Source organism: Carassius auratus, chromosome 47 (genome assembly GCF_003368295.1).
Source record: "Carassius auratus strain Wakin chromosome 47, ASM336829v1, whole genome shotgun sequence".
NCBI lineage: Eukaryota > Metazoa > Chordata > Actinopteri > Cypriniformes > Cyprinidae > Carassius > Carassius auratus.
This window is the reverse complement of record NC_039289.1, coordinates 3279945-3307539: the sequence shown is the minus strand read 5'-3', so window position 1 is coordinate 3307539 and position 27595 is coordinate 3279945. Positions and strand designations below refer to the sequence as shown.

Below are 27595 nucleotides of genomic sequence, written 5' to 3'. Positions count from 1 at the left end.
AAAAAAAAGCTTTCAGAACATAAAACAAAAGAACAAAAGTCTAAAAACTAATAATTGTAGGTACAAAAAAATATAAATGTAGAACAAAAATGGTCACAGTCATAAAATTACGCTATGATCTGTTCATTTATTCATCAGACTGCATTTGTTTCTTGACAAAAAAATGAATGAATGACTCACTATTGAAACTAAAGCAACACTGCGATTTAACACCTAGTACATGGTGCGATATCTGGTCATACATATGCAAACTTGCAAAAGCTTGAAGAGACAAAACAGTCTGAACTTCCCATCTCATTAAGACACCATATGCTGCTCCTTCTCTCGTAACCAGTCTGTAGTGTTTCGTGTTTCTAGTAAAACTAATCTGTCTTTCTGTGCAAAGCAACTGTCACAACAAATCAGTGGAATAAAATCATAAACGTGGGAGGCTTGAGCATTTGGCAATGAAATATAGAACATCCAGACCAAGACAAACATGGATAAATGTCACAAAATAGTCCTTAGTTTTCAGTAATGAACAAAGATGTAATCTGTTTTTGTTTTTTTCGGAACAAAATAGTTAGTGTAAAACGTCAAAGTCGTCGTAAAAATTTCCTTTGTGCTATCCGATATATAAAAAATAAAGATATCACAAAGAAGAAGACTTCAAGAAATCGCCTTCAGAAATCTCAAAATATATCTACACTTAAAACTGTTAAAAGTGTTTTGGCTGTATTGGCTTTCCGCATGCCCTTATATGGACGTGGATGGGTACAGGAAGTCCTCACGGCTATTGAATTGAGGTAAACTCACAGCTGACGGTAACGTAGAAAAGTGTGTGTCCATTTAAAAGTTCAGCAGTCTTCTGAGGTGATGTCAAAACTTTATTGTGAGGAGGTGGAGCTAAATGGCACAGTCATCCTGAGGGGCGGAGCTAAAGGCGGAGCTTCGAAGCAAGTCAAGGCAATTGACAAGGATAATGGTGCCGGTGAGGTGCTTCCAGCGTTTGGTGATTGGATTCTTCATTCGGTCCAGGCCCATGTGCAGTTCATGGATGACATCACGATAACTGTCGCCAATCTGAGCGGCCCACGTCAACAGGAAGTCGTAGGCTGGTTTCCACATGGCCTGAAATTATAAGATAAATGGCAATTTTATTACCTGATCGCATTCATTTATTTGAACTCTTCTCTTCTATATTGAAGAGGAGGTTTTGTGTCCTCACCTCACTGTCCACCATCCCAGTTTTGTCTCTGTGTGGAGCCTCATAGGCCTCCATTTGTTGCTTGGATACGTGAGCGAGTTTTTCAGCGAGTTCCCTCCAGCGAGGAGCCACTTCCACAGCCATCGTCAGCAACACGAAGTCCATAATGAGTCGGGCCACCAAACCCTGACAATCAATCTTCAAAAGAGCCTGAGCGAGCAATAAAAAAAATTAGCCTAATATTCCAGAATGATAGTTATTGATTCTGTAAAAGGATTTAAAGCATCTACAAACATACAACAGTAACAAAACAGGCCAAAAACGTACATTTCTGGGACAAAAATTATATTTTTAGGAGCTTTACACAAATCAGAAAGGTGATGAAATATTGCACTGCAATTTCACTAATATTTTACGTAACAATTGACCCGAAACGTTTGCATTCTTTTAAATTATAATATTTCATGAGCAACACCATTAAAATAACTGCCATCCTTTTACTGCATAAAATGTTCATTATATCTCATAATGACACCATTAGAAGGTTTCAGTAGAACAGGTTTTAGAACATCGTCTGTTAGAATAATTTCAAATAGAGGTAAGCAGTAACCTTGAAATTTAGGAAATGCAAGGTTATTCTCTAATTTTGATCTCCACGGTAAATAATATGACACTAGGACCACATAAATTCATTGGAAAACAGCTTAAACCAGCTTAAACCAGATAAGTAAAACACACACACACACTCCTCACAGCACACACACCAGAAAGTGAGCTAACTTCCTTTAGGAGTGAAATCTGATTGACGTCAAGTTAACTGTGTTTTAAAATAAATGTCCAGATGTGGCAGGAGGACAACAATACATCCAGTCATGAAATAAGTATGGACACGATACGTAAAAAAAAAAAAAGCAAGGGAATTTGTAGTCTTCTCTCTGTGGCCTCCACGGATGAGTGACTGAACCCTTCAAAGGACCCTACCGACCCTGCCACACACGCAGACACAGCCATGTTTGGAGTGAAAAGGGACCCCTGGGGTCCGGTAGAATGGAGCGGTAATCCCCGCTCTCCTTCATTCTTGTTGCCGAAGAAGGGAAGAGAGGAAAGAAAAGCACAACTAGATCCATGGGAGAACTTGAGAACGTCATGAGAACATCCTCCCTGTTGGGTAAACAAAGTCAATGACTTCCTTTTCATTGCTTTATGAGACACTGTACATGTATAAGTGAAATGAGTGAGGAGGAAACTTCCAGAACAGGGGAGTATCGCTTCAAAATCATGATAAAGCTGTGAGGCGACTTCTGATTAATTCCCCAGCAGCGCTGAGGTTCTTTTGTTTAAGGAACGCATTAATATTCTTTACTGCAACTTCAGAATGCTTCTGTAAATCTAAACCTAAATGACAGGCACTTTAGTTTGAGGGGAAAAAAAGCCAAGAAAAGTGCCCCAGAAGCACTTAACGATTAAAGAAAATGGAGCATGCATACAGACATCATTATAATATATCTTTAAATATAATTGCATCTTATAAAAATTGTATATATGCAAATTGTCTTTTGTATTAATGTGGTAATGTTTCTATCTATTCTTTTTTTCCCCCTGAGCTTTCTCAGTCTTTCTTTTTTTGTGTTTAAGCATGTTTTAATTTAATGGCGGCCAATCCATGCCTGATCTTCTAGGCAAAGGTCCTCGCTGCGTTCTCGGCCAAGAGAAGACTCTTGATGAAAACACCAAAGAGGTCTGCTGAATCCTGACATTTGGGATGAGACGGCAAAAGGTCACCGCCATTAGAGGAAAAAATACATTCAGCTGAACAGCCCCGGGTAATTTTCTTTCTTGCCAAATGGCTTTCTAATTTATTATTGTTGGAAGACTCGCAAGAAATGTACAGCATTGCATTTCTGCTCCAAACTAAATCTTGAGCTAACCTGGACTAATCAATGACTGATGAGTCTTTCAGATAATTACTTGCAAAGATGTAAACTCTACAACATATTGTAAACATCTCTAAGCCGATTGCTTCAAATTTAAGGGCTCTATGTTTTAGATTTTCTAAAAAGAACTGATTCTTAAGAGTCATTTAATGGGAATCAAAGCCACACAGGCCACACAGTACTTTGTTTTGATTCACTAAAAGTAACCAGCTCATAAGAGTCATTCGATTCATTAAATAAAAAGATTCAGCTAAACTGTAAATTCATTTATTCAGGAATCAGAATACACTGGCCACACTTTATTTTTGATTTTTTAAGCTACAACAAAAAACTGGTTTGTTTTCATTGGTCACATTATATGTCTTTGGTTCTCCAAAAAAAAATTCATAAAAGTAATTCCTTCTAGAATCAGGCTACACCACTCGTGCTTTTAGTTTTAATTCACTGAAAACAAGAAAAAGAGTCATTCGTTTTGGAAATAAACTAGCGTGGTAGCAAACTATATATGTTTGGTTTGATTTGCTAAAAAAAAATAATTGGATCACAAGAATCATTTGGTCAAAAATCTGACTACACTGGTTGTGCTCCAGTATATGAGAGCCACTTACTTGGAAATGTGACAACATGGTTTGCTGTATGCTTTGATTCACTAAAAAGATCGGAATCAAAAGAATCATAAGTTTGGAAATCAAACAGTGGTGGCAAAATTGCTTTTGCCATACAAGTTCTGTATGACTCACTGAAAAGAATCACTTCATAAGAGTCATTTCTCCAGTTGTGTGGTTTGTTTTTATTCATAAGAATCATTTGTTCAGGAATACTAAACCAACCGTGCTGTAAAGAGCTGGACCACACAGGACAGGATTTGAACAGCTATTCCCTCCATAAATGAGTCTCGTATGGTTCTTTACTCCTAAAATGGATGGTTTAGTTATTGTTTGAATGTATCTAGTCAGCCCAGGGTCAAGAGTCTATGTCCAGTGAAAGTTTGGTGAACTGCCACTCTATGAATGGCTTGTATTTATGCATTCACTTCCCGAGTTTTTTCATCTTTGTAAGCCTTTCCGAAAACTCTATAAACAATGGGAACAACGTTTAAGTCTACAATGTTTGTTTTGCTGGCAAGCCCATAAAGAGTATCCACTAACAGAGTAGTCAGACCCAAAAGGAGTCACATGAAAGCATAACTGATTGGATGTTTTGGTATGAGGACTAAGGAAAAATGAACATGCAAATGAAATTAGAAGTCTGCTAAAGCATGAACAGCATTCTATCCGTCCTTTTGATTAAAATCTGGCTGGAAAAAAGCAGGGCTTGACAACATTGCTTCACCAGAATACCTATCCAGATTCCAGACTCACAGGAATGCAAAATCCCTACCAGAGCATTTTTGTCTCTATCCAGTCGGACCAGAAAGCTTCCTCAATTACCTGGTTAATAAAGAAAAGAATGAATCGTGACGGGACGAGACCTCAGGCCTGATCAGAATTCTTGTGCCTATCCATCACAAACGAATGTTCCAGAATTAGACCACGAAACATTCCAGGGGCCAGGGGGCCACCTGTTTAGAATACAACTGCTTTAATGAGGCTAGTACGAAATCTGCTGTTTCGAATAGAGCAAATCTTGGGAAGATGACTGAATTTAGGGTGGTGTCGTTATGTAGGTAAATACCTGAGGTGAAATTCAACGTAATCAAATACAAAAAATACTTTGTAAATACAAAGAAATGAGAACAAGAAAAAAGAAAATCTTTACAGTGCACAGCCTAAATGAGTACACCCCCTCTGTATAATTCTATTTTCTTAATTATCATTAATATAATTCATGGAAAGAAAGTCAAATTGAAACCTATTAAACATATACTTAACAAAAACAACAAAATATATGCCAATATTTTTCTGTAAGATAAGTAAATTGGCCAATTTTGTTTAAATGAAGGACTGCAGAAATGAGTACACCCCGAGACTGAATTCAGAAAATGTATAATATTCAAGTACTTAGTTTGAAAGGAGTGTAAAAGTTAGTGACCAATTTTCACATCTGTCCTGTTTAACTCCTGGACGACCTCCTTGCTCTGGTCTACCTGATGATTTCAGGAGCATTGTCATTGTCCATTGTTTTCGAACGTCGGTGCTACTTCTGCTATATTTTCACACTTAAAACAATTAGTATTCCTCTTGTACCATTGTCCTCTGTTATGCTAAAAAAATAAGTCACCTGGCAGTTCTCTCCTAAGTAGATCCACTACTGCCAGTGTTAAGTCTGAGTATGATTCAGTGGGCTATATAACACTTTTAATTGTCAGAAAATTACTTGTGTTTAAAAGCTTGGATTCAATATACTAAACTGATGATCAAAAATAGTCTTAAATCTATATATTTAAAAATTTTATAAAAATTCTTTCATTTAGTAACTTTCAGGAAGGTGTTCTCATTTTTGCAACACAAAATTATATCACTTTGATAAGAAAATCTTATTTTGCAGGTTAAAATCGTGAATTATGGCTGATAAGAATCTCTGGTTTATCTTTGTGAATGAAAGCACCACATCAACGACTAAAGTAGTCCTTAAGTTCTGAGAGAAACTTCCTATAACGCAAAGAACTGGTCCTCAAGGTGGCATTGCAACCAATTTCAGGTTTTACAGAAGAGTTCCAATCACTAAGAAAAACCCATTAAGGGTGTCGGAATGGGGGCTGAATAGTTGAGAATAAGAGACATGCTCTCAAATGTGATTGCCGTGCTGTTCGTTCTTAGTAAAATATTGTCCACTTTCCCCAGAGACAACCTGATGAGAGTGATGGACAGATGAAATTGACCTGTGAGCTTACGAATGTTGCAATCTCCTTTTCAACAGTTTAGATGCCTGTGCCTTCCTGCGTTTCGGTAGTTTAGTGTGACATGGGAAGCAAAAAAGATGGAAAGAAAGGAAACACTGGGGGGGGGGGATAATCCTATGAGTGGGATGAAGACGGAAGATGGAAGATTTTCATTCTTAGTTGTAAAACTGCATAAAAAGATTTTCAATCTCTCTAGTGACAAAAATAATGAGCCAAGTTTTTGTTTTCTAGATGAAAGGATTTTTTCTAGCATGGGAGAATGTATAATATCAGATTTGTTCTGCATTCTGGCCAACATATTACATATTACTGAGAGCCGTGACGAAGATGCTAATCACCGAGTTTTACATTGTAGAAATCGAAAACCGAAACGACCACGGAAATGGAAAACGAGACACGGGATGCAATGGAGAACATTCAACTCTTTTTCAAACTGAAGCCAGAACAAGAAGAGTGTTTAACAACAGGTTTAGAGTGGAAATTCAATCATAGATTTGAGATCGATGCATGATGTCTGTGCTTCGATGTGGCTGTACAGGCGCATAACATACGTCATAACTAAACGTATCTGATTGGCTTACGGGTAACCAATGGTTTTAAACTTCAGACAAGCGCCCCCCAGCAAGAGAGAAAACACTTCTCTATTATGCCATTCCAGACTCTGTCTACGAAGCAAAGTGAAGTAGCAGAGTCTGGTATTACCAGGCTAATCTTTTTAAGGCAAGAACAGAAAAGGTGTGTTTAAAAAAAATAATCTGATTCAGAATCTGAATGCATCTCAATTAACTTAAATTAACACAAAACAGCATTTTCAACAGTAATCTCAGACTTTTGGATTGCATTTTCTACTGAAAAGTTTTACAGTAAGGTTCACGTTTACATGTTTGCAACAGACTCCCTACCATTAACTTTCATTTCAATGATGGAATTATATCTCAAACGTTCAATTACCAAGTGTTCCATCATGGCATCTATTATGCCATGAAAAACTAAACATAGCTGCTGGACATTACATGGTTTCCCCCATCATCAGATAGATTAGACCTGCCAAGATCCACCGCTGGCACCACAAGACACCCAGATCAGACAGCCCTGACCGAGAGCTATGAGGTAAATGTGCCTTGTACGGTACGGTAATAAACTGACTGCAAATATCTGCTGTCAGTACTGTGCAGAGATGAAAAAAAAAAAAAATAACTGAAGGAAATGAATGACCTCTGTCGATAAAACCAGCTTGATATCAGTTGCGAGATGTAAATTGATTAGGGATGGTCTTAATAGCACAGTGATGAACAGAGTTGGGTATATCGTATTACACAGAAATACGTTACTGTAATCTAATTACTTTTCCTGGTAACACAGTTAAGTAATGTGTTACATTTTACATTTATGTTATTTGATTACAATTACTTATGTCAAAATTACGTTACATTCAAGTTACAAATGCACTGTTTAAAATTATGAACTAAATAAAATCATGTTTTGTGCATCAGTATGCCTTTTAATAAATCACTGGACAATCTGAGCTAAAATGCAGATGAGTCTTACAAGATTTAGATTCAATGAAAGGTTTCATATTAAATTAATGAAAGAACTATGAGTTTAAGGTTTAATAACTTGAAAAGTAAAGTAAACTTGAAAGTAACTTGAAAGTGAAGTAATTAGTAGCCTAATCTGATTACGTTTTAAATGCAGTAATCAGTAATGTACATGGACATGCTAACACATTTGATCTATAAGCTTAAGATAGTAATGCATACTCGTATGACACATTAAAAGTATGTATAGTGAGCAACTTAAGTATGCTAGTATTTTGACATTCATTTATATTAGCTAGACAACACAGAACAGATCTGAGCAGTAGCATCTAGCTAAAATAAGCCAAATTGCCTTCAAAATGTAACTAGCAAACACATTTCTAGCATGTTTTAACAGCTAGCTACACCTTTATTTTTCATTATTTCTTAAAAGTTAATAAATACAAATTTCAGCTAGAGTCTAATGCTCAAATCAAGAAGTGTGTGTAAATACATGTAAAACACAGCTTCAGTGTTAATATTTAAACATTCTATCATCAAGCTTTAATTTAATCTACCTTTAATATTCATTATTTCTTAACTTTGAAGTGAAGTCACAACAATTTATTTTGTTGTGCAAGGAATTGTGAGCAATTTCACCTGAAAAAGTACCCAAAGATGTACACTAACATTTTACTTAAAACACCATACCATGTGAGCTCTGTACTATCATTTAGAATACACAAATTCTAATCTTGCAAACTAATTATAAAAGATAGTATGCAAATCAGAATTCAAGTAGGTGAGAAAGAGAGTGAGAAGTCTCAGATTTCCCTTTGAAACTCTAAACAATACTGCTGAATACAGTAGCACTACAATACTTTCACTTAAAATAATGAATGTAAATGAGTCAGTCAAAAGTGTTGCGGTTATGGTCAAAGAACCACAGAAAAATAATCAAATTTTCACTATGCTACCAGAGGGCAGGGAGAGGTGAAGGTCATGTTTCACACTGATTTCTAAAGGAGCATGTAATATATGTCCCACCACACCATGGCTATTCGAGAAAAACGTCAGGGTTCAGATAGTCCTATGGCAAAAGCTGTTGGGAATCTTTTAAATGCAGGATTTAACCTTCAGGGGCAGAGATGGCCAGTTTAAACCAGACAGAGAGACAAAACTGTCAGCAAATTGAGATGAAGTACACCTGATCGATTTTAGAAATAACCAGAGATCACAGAGCTCTCCAGTAATTTTAGTACAAACTAATATAAATAAGCTATATTACAAGAAAACGCTTTGGCTATGTGATTGACTGTAGTGACATTTATACAAAAGAAGCCACACCAACCCCCCAAAAAATGGCTCACTGTTAGCTGGCGATAACCCACTGCAAATATTTAAACCAATCACATTGAAATGGCCCAGTTTAGATTGTTTTCTTTACTAGCCTGATGGTCTTGGAGTGCCCCCATGCTGTTTGGTTTTATTTTAGGAGTGTTTAGATATGGCTGAGTCAGCTGCCAAGCTCTTTCAGTCTTTGGAAGCTTCCAGAATGCCTGGCTAACCACCTAGAACGCAAGCTTTGAAAATGAACCACTTGCTGAGTAAAGGTGGCAAACTGCCATTTACGACTTGATAAAACTTGGCTTAATAGGAAAAGTCATATATTATGGACTTAGGCTAAGCACATTCGCGTGTGAGGAATGCTAACTGTAAATGAGGATACTGAGGCAGCATACAGAATTGTTAAATCACAATACAGACGGGTATTATCTTGAAAGACCCATAAATTGCTATGCTAAGCTTAATAGCTGGCTTGTAAGACTTAACGCTGAGGAAAATTTCTTCCATCTCATTGTCTGCACAACTCAAAATGTCACCAGGCTCAAAAGTATTGGCGGTAACTACCAAACTCAAAAAGACAAATCACTAAATAACAGCAAGAGTGAGGCAAGGAAAGCTGGGTGTCCATTAGGGACTACAGGCTGCAGTTTCAAAATCGATTTACCTCTCACAAAAGACAACTGACTATCCTATGACGTCAGGCCTTGGGAATAATAGCCTCATCTCTACTTGATGAATGTGTCAGTACTTAAAACAATGATAGAGCTCCCTCTCAGAAAGGAGAAATGTACAGAAACACTGTGAAAGAGATGAGAACGACTGCGGAGGTGTTACGCCCTGTAACAGATGCTTACCACCCACTCAAGTCTTGAATAATTAAAATTTAACAAAAGCTCTGCCTGTTGTGGAAGGAAATATACTATGAAGATTCCAGTCAGGGATATATCACTTTAACACTGAGGTCAGGGAATAGTCAAAATCCCTATTTTGCATTTGTATTGTTTATCCAAGATAAGATGCTAAAGTTAAAGTTTTGCAAAAGATAAGACTGGAATCTTTCCTCTCTCGCTCTCTCTTTATCCAGCCTAAACATGCGATAACACATATCCTTCTCCATGCACTGACTCCTCAGATCTGCAAGCCCTGTGCTGACAGAAGTGGGGCACGAACCTGTTTACTTATGAATGGGATATCGGTCAATGCTAGTAGAAAGTGTATGTAAGGTAGAAATAGATACACTCTCAAAACTCTCTGCTGTGATGTTCCGAGTGTTCAAGTGTTCATTCCCAATCTTGGGTTTCTGTTAATGTGTTTAACAATAATTTGACAATAATGCGGTTGAGTCAAAGGAGTAGTTCACCCGAAAATCAAATCAAGTGTCAACTTTTTTTATTTTCAATGTAATAAAACTGAAGAGCAGGGGCCTTTCATGTTGCATATGCATTATGTTTTGAGTCTTCTTCAGCCACACAACAGCGAGGACCAGAGCAAAATTTAAGTTCACATTTAAGAAATCCATAAAGGTCTGGAACAACATTAACAAAAGAGGTGAGTAAAAGATGATAGAATTTTCATTTTTAGATGAACTAATACTTTAAAGACACCAAAGAGGTTATATACTGTTGGACATTGTGTAGATTAAACAGAGGCAGCTTAAAGATTACCAGCCCTGGACAGCATGTGCCCAGTGATAAAAAAAAAAAAAACTAATACAAGGGCTATCTTTCTCTCAGTCAGAATTTGCAACGAGCCAAGCAGGGTTCCGGCTGCTGTACTTGCAGGTTTCCACAGCTGTACAGATAAGAAAGGCAGCAGAGAGCCGCTAAGTGCACTCTCATCAGAATTAGCCCCAAGCATTAATAAGAGAAAATGCATACAAGCAGGACTGCATAAAAACGGGTTTAAATCAAATACTTCGCAGACAAATTTCTAATGGTTATCTATTTGGGACTAGGGCATCTACAGCATTCAAAAAGGAAACATAACTACAATAGTTTTCAAACTATGCAGTTCGGACAAACACACACAAAATCTTACCATCATCAGTTCCTTCTGAAAACATTTTTTCTCCTTTGTCTCTATGTTGAGGCAATCTTCCTTTAGTTTCTCCAGCACTGAGGCAACCCTCTCTGGTTCACTATCCAGCTCTGCTCTGCAAAAATATGTCAAAGGAAGATCCATATAGCCCAGAGCATCAGCAAATGCTCGCCAGTTTCCCAGATTTTCCATAAGTATTGTCCTCACAGAGGCGTAAATGTAGGTGAGAAACTTGCAGGGCTTCAAGATTTGTTCCATCAGCATTGTGGTTGTAAGGTCTGGCCCACAGAAATAAATAGGCTTAACCTTTCCCAAGACGAGAACATTTTTTACATGTACAAGCCCAATCTTTCCCTGATAGTATCCAATGTACCACTCTTTGGTCCATAGTTGTCCTTTGAGTTTGATCTTCTCCTCACTGAGTAAGGCGATAATATCGCCTTTTTTATATTCCAGCAAGTACTGGTTCTTGGTCTGTCTGATAACTGTTTTGATCAGTTTTCCAAATTTCAAGTTGGTAATGCAACGCTCCTGAAACTGTGGGTATTTGGTGGTGATGGCCAGAGGAGACAAAATTATTTTATCAACTTCCTTTTTCTTTAGGAAGCGCCTCTGGCCGTTGTTCCGTATCCCGGTTTTAGGTGGTGGCTGTGGTGTCTGAACACAAAATTGTGCAAGGATGCAATCCTGATCATCTTTTACCTGGACACGTAACGTGAAGTCTGAAATCTCATCTGCATTCCGAGACGTAATCATGTAGATAAGTCGGCTCACCTTGCCTAGTTTGATCTGAAACCCACGAACAACCCTAGCCTGATCATTTGACTTGACCTCATAATTTGACATGTTGGAGAACATGCCTATCTGCAAGTCTTGAGGTCTGCCAAGGACAAATTGGTGCTTCCCCCACAGTTGTAGGGCAACAGGAGGGGCAGATTTTGCTTGTTTCCCAACTTCACTAACTAAAAGAGTCTTGGGGGCACAGTCATGGCCAAAAATGGCCACCACAGTCTTAAAAGATGGATGAATGTGTTTGGGCCCATAGAGACCCAATGTAACTTTCTTCATCATATGATCCCAAACAGTTGAATTGAAGGATACATGTTGGGTCTGGACAGTAACTGCTACATACATGCAGGGCTCCAAGTTGTCCAACTGAACCTGAATTGTATCACCATAAATGTAAGCTTGTGGAACAGGAGAATAAGGACCCTCTTTGCAATCACTTCTTACACACAAAATGTCCGCCATTTGACTTTCTGTCCTAGTTGAAACTGATACCTTCATCTCTAAGGTAATGAATGACTTTATCTCCATGTTGCTCAGTTTGATTTCAACTACTGGACTGACAGTCGAGCATCTGTCATTGTTTAGCTCCAAAGGAGGATCTAGTAGAGCCTTCATAGAGATTTGCTGAGTGTCTCCCACTGCTACATGGCCCTCAGGAACATGAATACTGATATTTGTATCTGGGAGTTGGACTGCCCCTCCACAGCTGTCCAACTTGCAAACAATGTTGGTCTCTACTGGTTGTGTTTGACCCCAGCCTGGGTTTTGCCCGAGGGACTCAAGGTCATGGCAAGATCTTGCCAACTTTCGGTGATTTAGCCATGCTGTCCTAAAGTCCTCTCTGTTGTGAAACTGCTCAGGTGAGGGAGCTTTAAGCCCTGTAAAAAAACCTGATGAAGGCAATGGAGGATTTGACTGAGATTGTAAGACAGATAACTCTGATAAACTGTAAGATCTCTTGCTTCGAAAAAAGGGATTGTCCTTGCGAAGCATCTGCAAGGCTTCAAAATCAGTGCTGGTGGATGTTCCATCAAATACAGTATTGCTGTACCCTTTTGTGTTGCTGGTGGTGGAGATTGAGTCTGAAGGCAAGTCAAAGAAAAGTAAATCCAGGCTGTTGCATTGATTCAGCTTCTCATTGCTGTTCTGATCAAGAATGTCATCCATGGACACATTTAGGAATGGATTGGTTGAAGAGAGCATGGAGAACGGGTTTTTGTTGTCATAAGGCAGGGAGGGCTTCAGTGACACTCCGGTCCACTCCCCCATTAGGTCCAGCTCTTTTGCTCCCTCCTCCGAGCAGTCCCCTAGATTGTCAATCATCCCACTGTCACTTAGAGATGAGTTCCTGTAGTTGATCGGCTGGACGTACGTCGAAGGTATGTATCCCATTTCTCGGTTGTTGTGGGCATACCACCATTCCCCACCAGACGTATCGAGCACATAGAGATGATCCCCTTTGGAAAACTTTAGAGTGGTAAAACTGGATGGACAGTAATCCTTTATGGCGACCACTTCCCGAGCAGTTCCAAACGATGTTGAGGGGGCCAAACGCAAGGCACTTGGAGTAGGCACTAGAGAGATGAACATATTAGTATGAATTTCTGATTTGAAATATATATATATATATGGCACAACCAAATCAAACACTCTCTTAGTTTATTTGTAGTACAATAAACTGACCTTTGACATCTATGAGACCCGCCTCAGTCACTCCCTCATCAAGGTCGATAAGAGTGCCCTCTGATTTACATCTAGGGAGAACGTTGTTGTTGGTTACTCTGATCTTGTGGGCGGCCATCTTGCATTGGTTATGCTATTTCACCATTGCTCCAAACCTGACAATGAAACACGGGCAGTTTTCCATTTTTTCTTGCTGGGAAAACAAAATGGAAAGGGACAAACTTGATTAACTTTGTGTGGCAGGAGAAACAATTGATGCAAAGAGAATAACGAGACACGCTGCAATCAGATTATTGGATCATTAATGCAAAACTCTTCAGAGAGACTGTAGCTAGAGATTAGTGTGGCATAACTAAAGGACAAACAAGGACAAGATGTAGCTAGGCTAACTCAAAAGTATCGCATGAGATTAAGAGATCTTTAAAGTTGATTACTTTTAATCTGTTTTGGAAGAGGTTGCATTGTTGTTTATATTGAAATTAACTTCTACTTTATCTCTCAGAAAATGTCTTAATGACTTCTCACTGCTAATATAAATGCTAGTATTAAATGTAAATTCACCAAATTTACTTAATGCATATTACTGGTCTTATTGTGCATTTTCTCCAAACACCACCAAAAACATTATCAGCCTTTAATCAACAAGCTGCAGACATTTTTTAGCTAATGCCATTAATCCCTCTTTTTCCAGTTTGAATATTCAGTTATACTTGAAAAGGCAAACTGCGTTTCAGTAAAATATACTATAATTTACGAAAGCACAAAAAGATATTTACAGTAGTTTTAAAGATATATAAGGCTTAATGGATCAGTGTTATTACGCAGTGTTCACGTTTACTTTAGACTGAAATGCACACTATCAGAAACAAGATAATACAGATGTGTCATTTAAAACAAAAAAATCAATAAATATAATGTAGCTCTACCTGCTGGAAACAACAACAATGTAAAATTCTAATTTATAGACTTGATATCTGGATGAAACTGGTTCCATCAATTAAATAAAAAGGTGAAGACACAGACTCAATTTCCATGCATGATTGCATCAACTTCTGTCTGAGACAATGAGCGCAATTAATCTGCGCTTGACGTGACACACATGCAAAACAACATTGAGATGTAAAACAAGCTATAATTAGTTGGACTAAATAATCATGAATATCAAACAAGACCAAGACCAATTGTTGCTTACTCAGAGTAGCTAATGATAATTTAATTTCTACACAACAATTGACCATAGGATGAAATACCATGAGGGTTTCGCTGTACAGAAAAGCTGTACTTAGATGAATCCAATGCAAAGTTTTCTTGTGGATTTTTTTTGAAGGCTCTGTGGAAGTGGAAAGATTGTAAGGACCTTTAATGTCTGTTACATAAAGGTCTAATGAACTCTTCAAAAGGAGGAAAGCATCTTTTGCATGCATGTATTAAAAAATCTTTCACACAAAAGATTTAAAATGGAAGAATGCATTCCCTTTTAAATGTCTATTTCTTTTTATCTACATTTAACAGATGCTGAAGTAGGTCAGCAATACCACATTTGCTTTGTTCCTTTCAGTCCAATCTTCAAAAAAACAAACAAAAAATCGACTCTGTCAGAGTTGGAGAGGTGCTTCAAGTTCTATGGTTCTTCTAACACTAGCAGCACCCAAAAATAAGGTCTCATTTTATACTCTACGACACCATTACTGGCACGGTTGGATGTGTCGATGTTGGTATTAGGAGGCATAGGAAGAGCAATTGATGGATTAGAAACCTAGAGGTCTGACAAGGATGTAATTATGGTTTCTGATAACAGCACCTGGGGCACTCCAAAGACTGACAAAAGTGTCTCTTTCCCATAATCCCTCTGTATCCTCCTATCCTCTTTTCTTTAGTATCTTATTTCACAGACTCTCTGATAAAGTGATTTAGTCTTTGATCTGTCAACCTCACAGTCACACTCAAATTGTAAGTGTGCGTTATCATCAAACATTTTGAAGAATCACTTTTTTTGGAGATAAAAAGCCCTAGTAGTACTAAATCATCTGTTTTATTCAAGTAGCTAACTATATACTGGTCCACTTTAGCTTACTTGCTTAGCAAGATTCAAATGGTTGAAACAAAAAAACTAGTCATAAATGAAGGGTTTATGCAAATTTCTGGTAAAGTGCCCTTTACGGCAATGCTGAAAATGCATTGCATTATGAATAGTTGTATGAAAGTGCAAAATTTTTGGGGCAATATCCAGTCATTTCCACAGGAATCGCATGATCTGGATTGTCATGTGAGGGTGAAAATGCCCTGGCAGATTTCGCTTATGTTGAAGTCACACTCAAATTTCTCTCATATACCAACACATTTTGGTTTGAATGTGACTTTAAGGGTTAGTTCAGCCAAAAATTTAAATTAAGCCATACATTACTCACCCTGAAGTCATCCTAGGTGTATAAGACTTTTTTTCTTTCAGACAAATTCAGTTGGAGTTATTTTAAAAAATTTCTTTGATATTTCAAGCTGGTGTTGCACTCTATTGGTTATAGAAAAGCTAATCGCTAATATCCAACAAATAGCTAATCCATTTAAAAAAAGCCTCACGCCGCTCCGGAGGGCGAACAAAGGCCTCCTGTAGCAAATCAATGCATTTTTGAGAGTAATATATCCATATTCAAAACTTACTAATCACTTTAATCTAGCTTACGCTCACAGTTGTAAATGAAGCAGTTCCGGGGGAATGACATATGAGGTCAGCTTTGAGGTCAGCTTTGCGCATCTTGAATTTGGATATTTTTCTTACGAAAATGTGTAAGAAAAAAATGTCTGTGCCATCTGTGTTTGTATTGAATGTAGGCTACTTACTGTGCGGTTACTGCTGTTAATTTCAGATGGTTACGGTTATTGTTTTCAATAGCAATACGGTTATAGTTTTCAAAAGCCAGTTGGCTTAAATACCAAATAAACATCTTGTGCACACTTTCCTTCTTTCTTGTTTGATGCTTAAAGATAAAAAAAAAAAAATAATTCGGTATCGGAATCGGCCATGAAATATTATGATCGTGCATCCCTACCTAAAACATGCATTTTCCACAAACATGGACGGAATGACATAATGCAATGCACAGCGACAATCAATACTAAACTACAAGAACTGTTCAATAGACCTGGAATCGGAAACAAAACCCCCTATTCCCATAAAGCAACATTCCCATAACAATCAGCCAGAAAGATGTTTTAAACCATTCCTCGACAAAATAAAACACTGGTAATCCACAACTCTCGGGTGTCCCAAATGAAATGAGAAGTCTTATCTCGGATGCGACACGTAACTCACAGAAGATGAATGGAAAGCACTTCAAGCTGGAGGCCAGGGAATTTAGATGCTCTTAAGATACATTGTTAGCTCTGCGGAAACCTCATGAGTTTAAATTCAAGCACTCCTCCGTAATCATCGTTCTTCAAACAGCTACATACAGATAAAATGCAGTATTTGGTTGAATCTATCAATTCAAACATGGCAGGATTACCACATCCATATTCCATATAAAACCAATCCTTCCGTCTTGCGTTAAAACACCGTCGTTTCAAATGAATTATTACATTTCCAAAACATGGCATTGGGGGAATATTTGAGATAATGTGGCACATTATGGCATGTGGTTATAAAATGTTATTATTAGTTCCATTGATGATCTGAAGGAGTTTATATTACTTTGACAAGCTAATTGGGTGAAGTAAGCAAGTGGGATTTCCGCCAAAGTCTCATCACATGGTAAATAGGACCACCTCATGTATATATATGACCCTTCTGCGGAGGACAAAGCAATTTCTCCCTCCACTGCCCTGCAGTCCATACTTCACCACTGACTCTAAAACAAAAGGTTTACTCAGGTAAAGTGCAGAGGGGTGTGTGTGGAAGATAATATTTCAAAGAGCCCATAAGAGGTTAATTTCAGGAGTCGACTAAATGACCGATATCATTTATCATCTCTGCGTGAATAGGTCATTCGATCTGACAAGGTTCAACCACCACAAATGAGTCTGACATTACAGGCCTCTTTATCAAACATATTCCACAAAAAAACTATTTCTTTCTGATTTAAGGATAAGTCAAGTGTGTGAACAAATTAAAAACAACCAATAAATAAATTTGTACAATTAATAAGGTTAACAATTTTTTTTCTAGACTTTTTTTATACACACATACATACAGTATACATATGTGCGCTCTCTCTCTCTCTCTCTCTCTCTCTCTCTCTCACACACACACACACCTTTATATATATATATTTTAAAAAAGTGTATGTGTAACAAAGTCCGTAAATCGTGAAGGAGAAAGCAGGAACTGGCAAACATTTAAACGTAAAACTTTAATAAACAAATAAACAAACAAAAAAGAAAGTAAAAGCGGCAGCCCCTCATGGAAAACAGTTGCATAAAACAACAACATACAAATCCAGGCCTGGTCCTCTCTCGTCCAACACGGACTACGTTCACATGGACATCAGTGAACTAATAATGTACCTTATTCTAAATAAGCCAATATTATGATTATGGTCTTTACATGAGTTGCTTTTAGAATATTCTTCTCATGTTCCCATTTTATATGTTATAGTGCATAGATCGATTAATGGCACACGTCATTACATCACCACGTGAAGCCATCAGACGTCCCCTCAGAAATTTCACGTATAAACATAGTTTGTCTTCATGATTATGCCATATACAGGTTTGGGTATTTCATTTTTAATTTTATAAAAGCTTCAAGTGCAGTTCATTATTGGTACGTACATACGAACGATGTCGGTGTTAAAGTCATACACAATGGTAATAACGTGATTACGGTGTTTACAAGGCTATACTGCATTTAAATAACGCGACTAAAATAGGAATACTCCACGTCTTAATTCGATTTCTGTTTACTTCGATAATGACTTTAGCCGGATTAAGGTAATCAAAAATGTCTGTTTACATGGTAAATTCTTAACTAGAGTATTGTCTTAATCATGTTAAAATTGGATTACTGCTTTCCATGTATAAGTACTAGCTGTCAACACAATGTTGCAAGCCAAATTCAACTATGTTCCACATGTACAAGCACCTTATAGTTGTCTCACTGTGCCAAAGCATGTGCACTAACTCTCAAAGGAGAACAATCTTATTGTGATTTCAATTACACTCAGAATTTAATTTGCATATATGAATACACAAAAAGAAACAATTCAAGGACAGTGAATTTTGTTCCCAAATGTACCTCTCCAAATGCAGAGGAACGCAATGCCAGATTTCATTTCTGGTGGGAGGTCTGGATTAGCCAAGGCTTAAACAAAGTCCTCTGTAAATGAACGGTGTTGTTTTGTGTCAGGTGGGGCATTTCTCTCAAGAAACGCTCTACACAATGAAGACTTGCACGCCCCCGTCCGTCTTCACAAACACCACCAAACACTCCGACTTTCAGAGGCATTTAGGGGATTATAAGGACTGAATCTGTGCTGACTCCCAATTAATTATGAAACACAATGAAACACTATTGTGCTTGTGGAAGCTGATGACGACTGTGATTTTTTTTAGCTTTGTTCCATTCCTCAGGGAGAAAGAACAGTCATAAGATGTAGACTGCAGCACTGCAGAAGCCATGCTTCCGGCTGCTAACAGACAGATTCAGGAGATAAGCTAATGCTTATTGTGTTGCTGTCAGTAAACACGTCTACAATCATTTGTCCAAATCTTTCTTTCAATGTTAGATCCAAAATATACTATGAATGAAATCATTCTAGCTAGGCAAGCTCAGTTTGATGCTTCAGAGCAGGCAAGAAGGGCTGCTCGATTCATCAAAATAAAACATTTTAATATCTGTTTGGTAACGCAACGTGATAAACGCCTTACTACAATTTTAATGAAAAGCACAAATTTGTGGTCTCCCTGCGGTTTTCCGGCAAAATAAATGTATGATGGTTAAAGTAAAAAAAAAAAAAAAAATCAATTCATATTAACTAAAATGTAAATAATTAATATTAGTATTGAAATTTTACAGTTGTAATATATTAAAATATTATTCTGCAAAATTGGGCATCCAAACGCAGCAGACCTGGATTAAAAAAGGAACAACAACAACAACAAAATTCATAAATTTTGATTTTTTTTTTTATTGCAATGTTTAATCAGAAAATTCACAATTAGATTCTTCACATTGCGTTCTCAGTGTTGCCACAAGGGGCGCTATAGCAATCTTACAGCATATATATATTTTTTTAAATTGGAAATAAATATGATTTTTATATGTATTATTTTCTAAGGTCATGTTGATATATGTTGATATATAACCAATATATAATCTTTTGTCATGGCAGGCAACAGTTTAAAGAAAATATTGCGAAGTTAGCTGATTAGCACCATTTTATTTTAAGCTAACCGAATAAACGTATACTACAAACTTAAGTATAACAAGCTAATTAAACTTTGACTCAACAAGAAGTTTTAAATCTAATCGACATGTTGTTGGATGACTACAAAGAAAATATTGTAGAAAGTTTTCACTCAGAATATGCTAGTCGCTCTAAATAAACAAACTTCCGATAATCTTTGGTCTATTTACAACATTTGAAAATAACTTATTACACTGTAGTCAACCATCACGACCCATCTAGAATATATATATATATATATACACACACACACTCACTTAACAAAACCAAATGCTGACGTTGTATACGTTTGCGCACTTCGAAGAGTATTAGTATCGTTTCTGACTAGATTTCTTCTTGTAACTGGACATGAGACTCCCTACAGGACGTGATTCCAGTGCTTCAGCAAGCACATAATCATTTATTTTCTGAGTTTTCACTAGTGTGTGCATGTGTTTGGGAGAGAGTGAAGTCCTTGGTGGGAGGAGAAAGCCTGCAGAGACTAACCAGAGCAAAACCATCGAGTCAAACCTAATTATTATAGCACACACACTTCTCTGGAGACCAGTGCTGACAGGGAGCCAGCATCCCTGCACATCCATCATTTAACATGTTCATGGTGCAATGGAATCATTTTTTACATTACACACCAAATGTGGCCTGAAATTAAATAAAACCTGAAGCGCATGATGTCTGTGTGTATTTTCTGGCGTGTGTATATTTGGCTACTGGGGTGGTGCTGTCTTCGCTTCGCTTCATCTTGCATCACTCAACCATGGAGATATTTTTCACCATTTCATGATGCAACCACCATTTTTGATGTATCTAATGCAGTGATGAAGTGCCAAAAAGTGTCAAATACTATTTTATAAAAATAAAAAAGATATAGTTTTAGTGTGTATTTTTGTGTGTCTATGAAATATCATTAGGTTGAATAATCTAAGTGTTTAATTGATATATTATTGTAATATTTTATATAAATAAAAAATATTATTAAATGATTTATATTTAATATAATTATTGTTCAAAATAAATTGTTAGTAATAATTAAATTGAAAAGTATTTTTATTTTTATTTACAAATATGATATATTTATATATGTTATATTTTATTAATAAAATTAGTAATAGTATTTAATATAAATAACTTGTAACAATTATATTAAGCAAATAATTTAGTAATATTTCTGATTGTTTATACAATTTTTATATTTTATATTAATATTTAAAAAGGTACATATATTTTTTGTTGTTGTAAAATTGATACTAAATTATTAATATTATTATAATTATTTTTATTATAAACATTTAGCACAATTTTACATAAAATAACTACATGCACATATGTAATAAATATATTATCTATAATTAAAAATGTAATAATGAAACATCTTATAATTAAAATTTTAAATTGATGATATTAATTTTTATCTTGAAATTATTTAACAATGTATGCTGACATTTTATTTGAATAATTCTTTCAAAAAACTATTGTCAAATAATTATATTAAATAAATATAAATTTCAGTTATTTATTTTATAGTTTGTAATACATTTTACATTAATATTATTAAATTATTTGTCATAATTATTTACCACATAATAATAATAATAATAATAATAATAATAATAATAATAATAATAATGCAGATTATCTGTGATAGTAAATAATCTTTACCAACAGCCACAATGACATGCACAAAAAAAAGGATAAAATTCTATGTTTCATCAAAATCACATGTGGAATTGATTGGCCATCTGCACTTCTAGATATCAGTGTCACCATTTAGAAATCCCCAGTGCTTCACCACAAATGTTGACATTTTTTGCACTGCAGGGTGTATCAGGGTGTCCCTGATGAGAAAGTCCAAAATAAATTGTGTTTAGCATTAATGAAACTCAAGCTGACATCTCAATCTCTCAGTAATTTGGATAGAACCAACCACCTGATTGGCTAAATTCCAGAACAGTGCCAGCCAATCAGACTCCTCGTCTCAGATATCAGACCGCCTGCATCTCAAATGCATGTATTGTACGATGCCTCTGTAGAGTCTTTCTCGGATGCCAATATGTCCCTTCTAGCTAGAAAACAAATGGAGATGCAAAGGATATGATAATGACTAGATTTTCCGATTAAATGAAAATCATTTAGAAATTGTCTAAGTTGAGCACACAGAGGAATCTCTGACTTTCAGAGTTGGTTTGCTGTGACTTTATCTAGGAAACCCTTCATTATATGGTGCGTGCTTGTTCTGGTCAGACATTCACTCAACATCAGAAGCTTTCATTAACTAAATGATCTTTTATCAAAGCACAAAAAATAACATTACATACTTTTCTCCTTATAAAAGTGTGAAGTACGTAATGCATTCGATTACAACAGCCTTCTACAACAGGTTTAAGGGCGAATATCTCAAAACATGCACATCTTAATAATAAAGAATTATTTAATATAATTCAAATACATTTTTAATAGTGCTTACATAAAATAATTACAATAAATAAATATAATAATTTAGTTATAATTATTTAAAATTCACTAAGTTACTTATATATTTTATATAAATATTTAATAATACAAATTACAAAATTATTTGTTTACCATATAATAATAATAAAACAACAGCAAAAATGATTTATTATCTTTTTCATATGTAATATACTTTTTATACATTAGATAATAATGTGGGTTGAATATAAATAACATTAAATAATTATAAATAGAAATTATATTAATATATTAGAATATTTTCTATTTGCTTATAACCTAATTATTTAATTTATAACTATTTACCAGATAAAACAAATGAAAAAAAATATATATATTTAGCTTATTTTTTATTTAATACGCTTATTTTATAATAATTGTGAACAGATACAGATTATTTGTGCTTTAAATTAGAGAAATTTATAGCCACAAAAACACAATGAGAAAAACTACAAAAGTACCTAAATAAAATCACATCTTTTTCTCTTTAAGAAAGTGGAAGGTACTTTATGAAATGTTTTTAAAAAACAGGACGAAGTGCAACATTTCTCAAAACTTGTCCAGAACATCTCAACAGACCAAATGGAAAACTACAAGAAATAACATTTTTCCACACAAAAAATGAAAAGTACATAATAAAAATTGCCATTTGGGAAGGGTCAGGCATTCGTCTGGACAACGGCTCTGTTTACAGCAACAGGAAGTGGCCAAACTATGACAGGAAGTGCTCTGGATAGACTGAGAGAGTAAAGAAACAGAGGCACAGCAACAGAGGAAAAGAGAAAAAGAAAGAGAGGAAATGCTTTGCTGATGAGTAGCTCCTGCTGTGCGGTGTATCTCAAGCCCACCAGCTTCCAATCAGTTTCCACAGACTGGAATTTAATATCATTCCTCAGCTGATAGAACATAAACAGCACAAGATTCTCACTCATAACCCTGGGCTTCCTCTGGGCCAAATACAGGAAGCAGAAACGCCACAGAATGCAGACAAACTACAAGCAAGCACAAAACAACAGCACTATAACACATACCCGTCACATTTCATCCCAAACTATTTAAACGTATATCTTTTATAATAAAATCACTTTGAAAATAATATATATTAGTATTTCATACAATTTTTTTTCACAAATGCTAAAAATTTAATAATTCCGTTTTAAAACAGGTTCTCGTAAGTTTATGATGTTTATATAATTATATTTTATGTATTATTATATTGTATATATATATATTACACCTCGCTACTGTAATTTGTGAATTCATTTAAATTCTAAATCCCATTTTAACAGGAATTAATATTCAAAAATGACATGAAAATTGCACAGACCCCTGGTTGAAATAATATCTCTAAAATATATAATTAGCACAAATTATACATAAACAACAATACATATTCCACAATTTAAAATCATAATTTGACAGCAGAAAATTATTTATTTCCTTGAAAATAATGTTACAATTAAAAAAAAAATTATATTATATATATATATATATATATATATATATATATATATATATATATATATATATTTTTTTTTTTTTTTTTTTTTTGCATCTAAATATTATTTATTTAATTAAATTTCAGGCACACACACACACACACATACACAAAAGAGCAGTCCTTGATTCGTTTCATGCTTCAACTTGAACTAAAATGGACCAAGATGGCTAGTTTATATATAAACACATCTGCGGCTGATGAATCATCAGGAATCAGAGGGGTTAGATGACAGGCTCATGTGTGAGTCCTGAAAACAAACCGCCCAGGTCTTGGTCCTGATCCCGGCTAAAAACACCCACTGATAACATCAACAATACACTCCCTCATCCCAACACACAGAAAAAGCTAAAGAGAGTGTATAATTCTAGGGTATTCTGAGTAATACTTACCCTTAGCTCAACTCAAACTAGCGGCTTTCTTTAAATATAGTATCATAACGCAAACCGTCTATAACAGTCATTCATATTGGGAGAGCTACGGGAATGGAAAGGCCATTTGGATGTGAGCTTAACTAGATCAGGCCTGCTTGCATCAGGATAAAAAGCCACAATTTACTTACAATGTATTCTCTCCTCATGGCCAACTCTGAAACATAAATCCTCGTAAAACTATCTGCCATTTTATGCCCTGGCCTTTTTTTATGCTCTGACTCTCATCTGATTTTAACACTGCTGTTCTAAGCTGGACTAATATGGCGTTATGTAAAGTGGACACTACACAAATAACAGAATGAAGGGCTCTTCTTTAAAAACCACGTTTGGGCTTTGTTACAAGCTTAGCCCTGGACAGCATGTTGTACTTTATTTTATTCACTTTGATACTTTGGACAATGTCTCACACCAGACAGCATCTGGGACATATGGACATTTAACATTTCGGTTTTAATTTATTGTGGTTTTACGGTTTGTGTGTCTATTTTTTTTTTTTTTTTTTCAGGACTTTTAGATTTTTTTGTGGTGATTCTTAAATTAGCAAGTTGTGCTAAAGGTTGCATTAAAGGTAGTCATTAAAAAAAACTATCACTTTTTCATCGTCCATTGCACGAATTTGGACAATGAGTATCGCGCAGTTTTCTTTTCTATATGAGGCAGAATGTGTGACAATTTATGTTATACTTGTATATATTTTTTAGTTTTGGTATTAGTATGCGGTGCTAAAGGGTAGGTTAAATCAGGGGTGCCCAAACTCAGTCCTGCAGAGTTTCGCTCCAACCCCAATTAAACACACCTGACGCAGCGAATCAAGGTCTTACAAGGCAAATAAATAAATAAAATAAACTTCCATGCAGATGTGCATTTTCCAAAAGCATTGGTTGCTAACTTTAGTTGTTAGTTCCATTGAACTCTATTGGTGTTGAAGGAACTTGCGACAAAAGTTGTTTTGGGAAACGCACCGCAGGTGTATTGGGGAAAGTTGGAGCGAAACTCTGCAGGACACCGGCCTTCTGAGTTTGGACATCCCCGTGTTAAAGGTTTTTGTTAAATGTATCAAAAAAAAGGAGACTACAGCAATATACATTTCAGACTGGGGATTTTTTTAAATGTGTTTTATTATTTATTTTTGGTGGTTTTACAACTCTTTAAAAAAATAAATAAATAAAAAAATCCTCCACTTTTGGTATTTTTAGCGGTAATTAAATTTCGGTTCTGTGCTAAAGGTTTTTTTCTGAACAACGCGAGACAGAATCTGTGAAATTTCATTCATTCATTGTAGTTATTTTATTACATGTAGATACTGTCGTCATACTCATTTCAGAGTGGGTTTTTTTTTCCATAATGATTATTTATTTTTATACTTATTTACTTTTTTGTGTGTGAAATTAGCATGCTGCACCAAAAATGTATCTAAAGGAGCTTCTTTAAAATTTTAGATGGATATTTTTGAACTTTAAGTCTTTTTTTTATGACGTGTCATGTAAAAGAACTCTACAACTCATTTTTTAAAGCAAAAACTCTTTTCACTGAGAAACATGTCCGATCGGGATCAGGTGATTTTGAACAATGAAAACATACACAACTTCCTTAGTGATTAGTAAAATAAAAAAATGTATAGCCTGAATGCACTACTAAATGCATACATGTAAATGTAATTGCTGGTCAATTATGAGAGACAATAATTTCGACTTAGTTCGTAAAACATACATTTTTCATTACGTTTACGATAATGCACTTACAACAAAAGTCTACAACATGGCTCATTACTAATATTTAAAAGCAAAAATGCCAAACTTGTACCCCAAAACCTACACAAAAAGTGCTGCATGAGCTGTAAAGTATTTTCTAATCATAACTAGATGAACGTCTTGTTATGAGATAGCAACATTATAATTATTATTATTAGAGTGGAGTTTGCAAATAACAATGTTTTACGTCGCGTTCCACTCTTTCATCCTTGTATCATTCAAAAGCTATCAGTTTTACTGACACTACGTCTTACATGGTTATAAATTAGCACACACAAGGTTAGCAAGTTATTATAATGGCACTAGTCTCATCATGTTAACACCTATAGCTGTTAAAGTCTCAAGGCCACTTGACATACTAGACAGCAAATTATCAACACAGTTAACCTGCACTGAATCTGGATCTGTTGTAACATAACTTTTCAAGATTTTGAGACGTTTCCCGACTCAACAAAAGTAGTTTCACTACAGACAAGCTTATGAAAAGAAGACACACACACACACACACACACACACGGTGATCTAAAGTAGCAGCAGCCATTTGTTCTGCAGGCCATGAATTTTTAATACGCCACGTAACTTGAAAATAAATTGTTAATATAAGAGGGGGGAGCTGAGGAAACGAGGCAGAGTTATGCCACAGGTCAATCCCGTTCCATTCAAAGTCTGAAAGGAATGTGGAAAGGGGAGAGAGGAAAGGGAGAAGGGATAGACGGCTGGGAATGGGAGCGGAGAGGGAGGGAGGGGGATGTGGGACGTTGTGACTATCAAACACTGATAACCACGGTAACAAATATGTAACAAACCATAATGAAACTGAACCATTAGTTTCTGTAATTCTGTAATAGCAACTGTAATCAAATTTATACACCACTGGAAAATAATTTGCACTAAGAAACAACTAATAAATGTTACTATTATAAAGAAACAGCAAGTAACGCACTTGTAAAGCGTACTACAATCTTTGTTTTAATTACATCTTTGAGAAATCATTTTTACAGTGCATATTAATAACTTTTCAGTAGTAGCAACTACAGTTATTATAGTATTTTGGCATAAACCTGTATATTTAAAACGGTTTTTGGCAACTTGGAAGAAACAAGTTTGAAGAAATCAATGTAAATAATAAAAAATGCTGATATTTTATGTATTTTTACAGGAACAAGCGGTTCATAAGGGACATTCTGTGAACGTCCAATTCCATATCAAGTAATGAGACTATTCACAATCAATCAATCCATCCATTAAATTGGCTTATTCAATCAATTTTTAGTTCTAAAACATTTACTGTTTATGTAGTATAGCCCACACTTCACATTGCCTTAATATAATCTGCACATTTAAGTTTGCGCATTTAAAATCTGAAAACATCTGATGTATGTTCAAATTGATGTTTGTAAAAGCAGCTGAAATGTTACAAGAAACGCATGTTCAACAAAACACTGAGCGCTGAGACAGTAACGCAAACATTTCGGAGGTTTGGAAATATGATCCGAGTATATTCAAAAGCAGCCAAGAGGATTAAGAGGCACAAAAGCGCAACGATGGCTTAAACTCACCTCTGCATTCCTGTTGTGTTCATCCAAAGCAGCGCGCAGTTGTGGTGTTGAGTTGGTCACTTCACTTTGTGCTCCTTTGTGGCTCTTGGGCAAACGCGGCTCACATCGCACCGGGGCAGGGCCGGAGCGCAGGTGACGTCACTGATAGGGG

The 27595-nt window shown here is 35.8% G+C and overlaps 1 protein-coding gene across 1 annotated transcript; it reads right to left on the bottom strand.

The window, feature by feature from the left end:
• Nucleotides 1-27595, bottom strand: LOC113064798 (SH3 domain-binding protein 4-A-like). The gene is made up of 5 exons (XM_026235740.1): nt 27445-27595; nt 13336-13528; nt 10864-13226; nt 1208-1396; nt 1-1110 (listed from the first exon to the last, which is right to left on the bottom strand). Exons 2-5 carry the CDS (start codon nt 13451-13453, stop codon nt 886-888), a joined length of 2895 nt encoding a protein of 964 aa, XP_026091525.1. The 5' UTR covers nt 13454-13528; nt 27445-27595; the 3' UTR covers nt 1-885.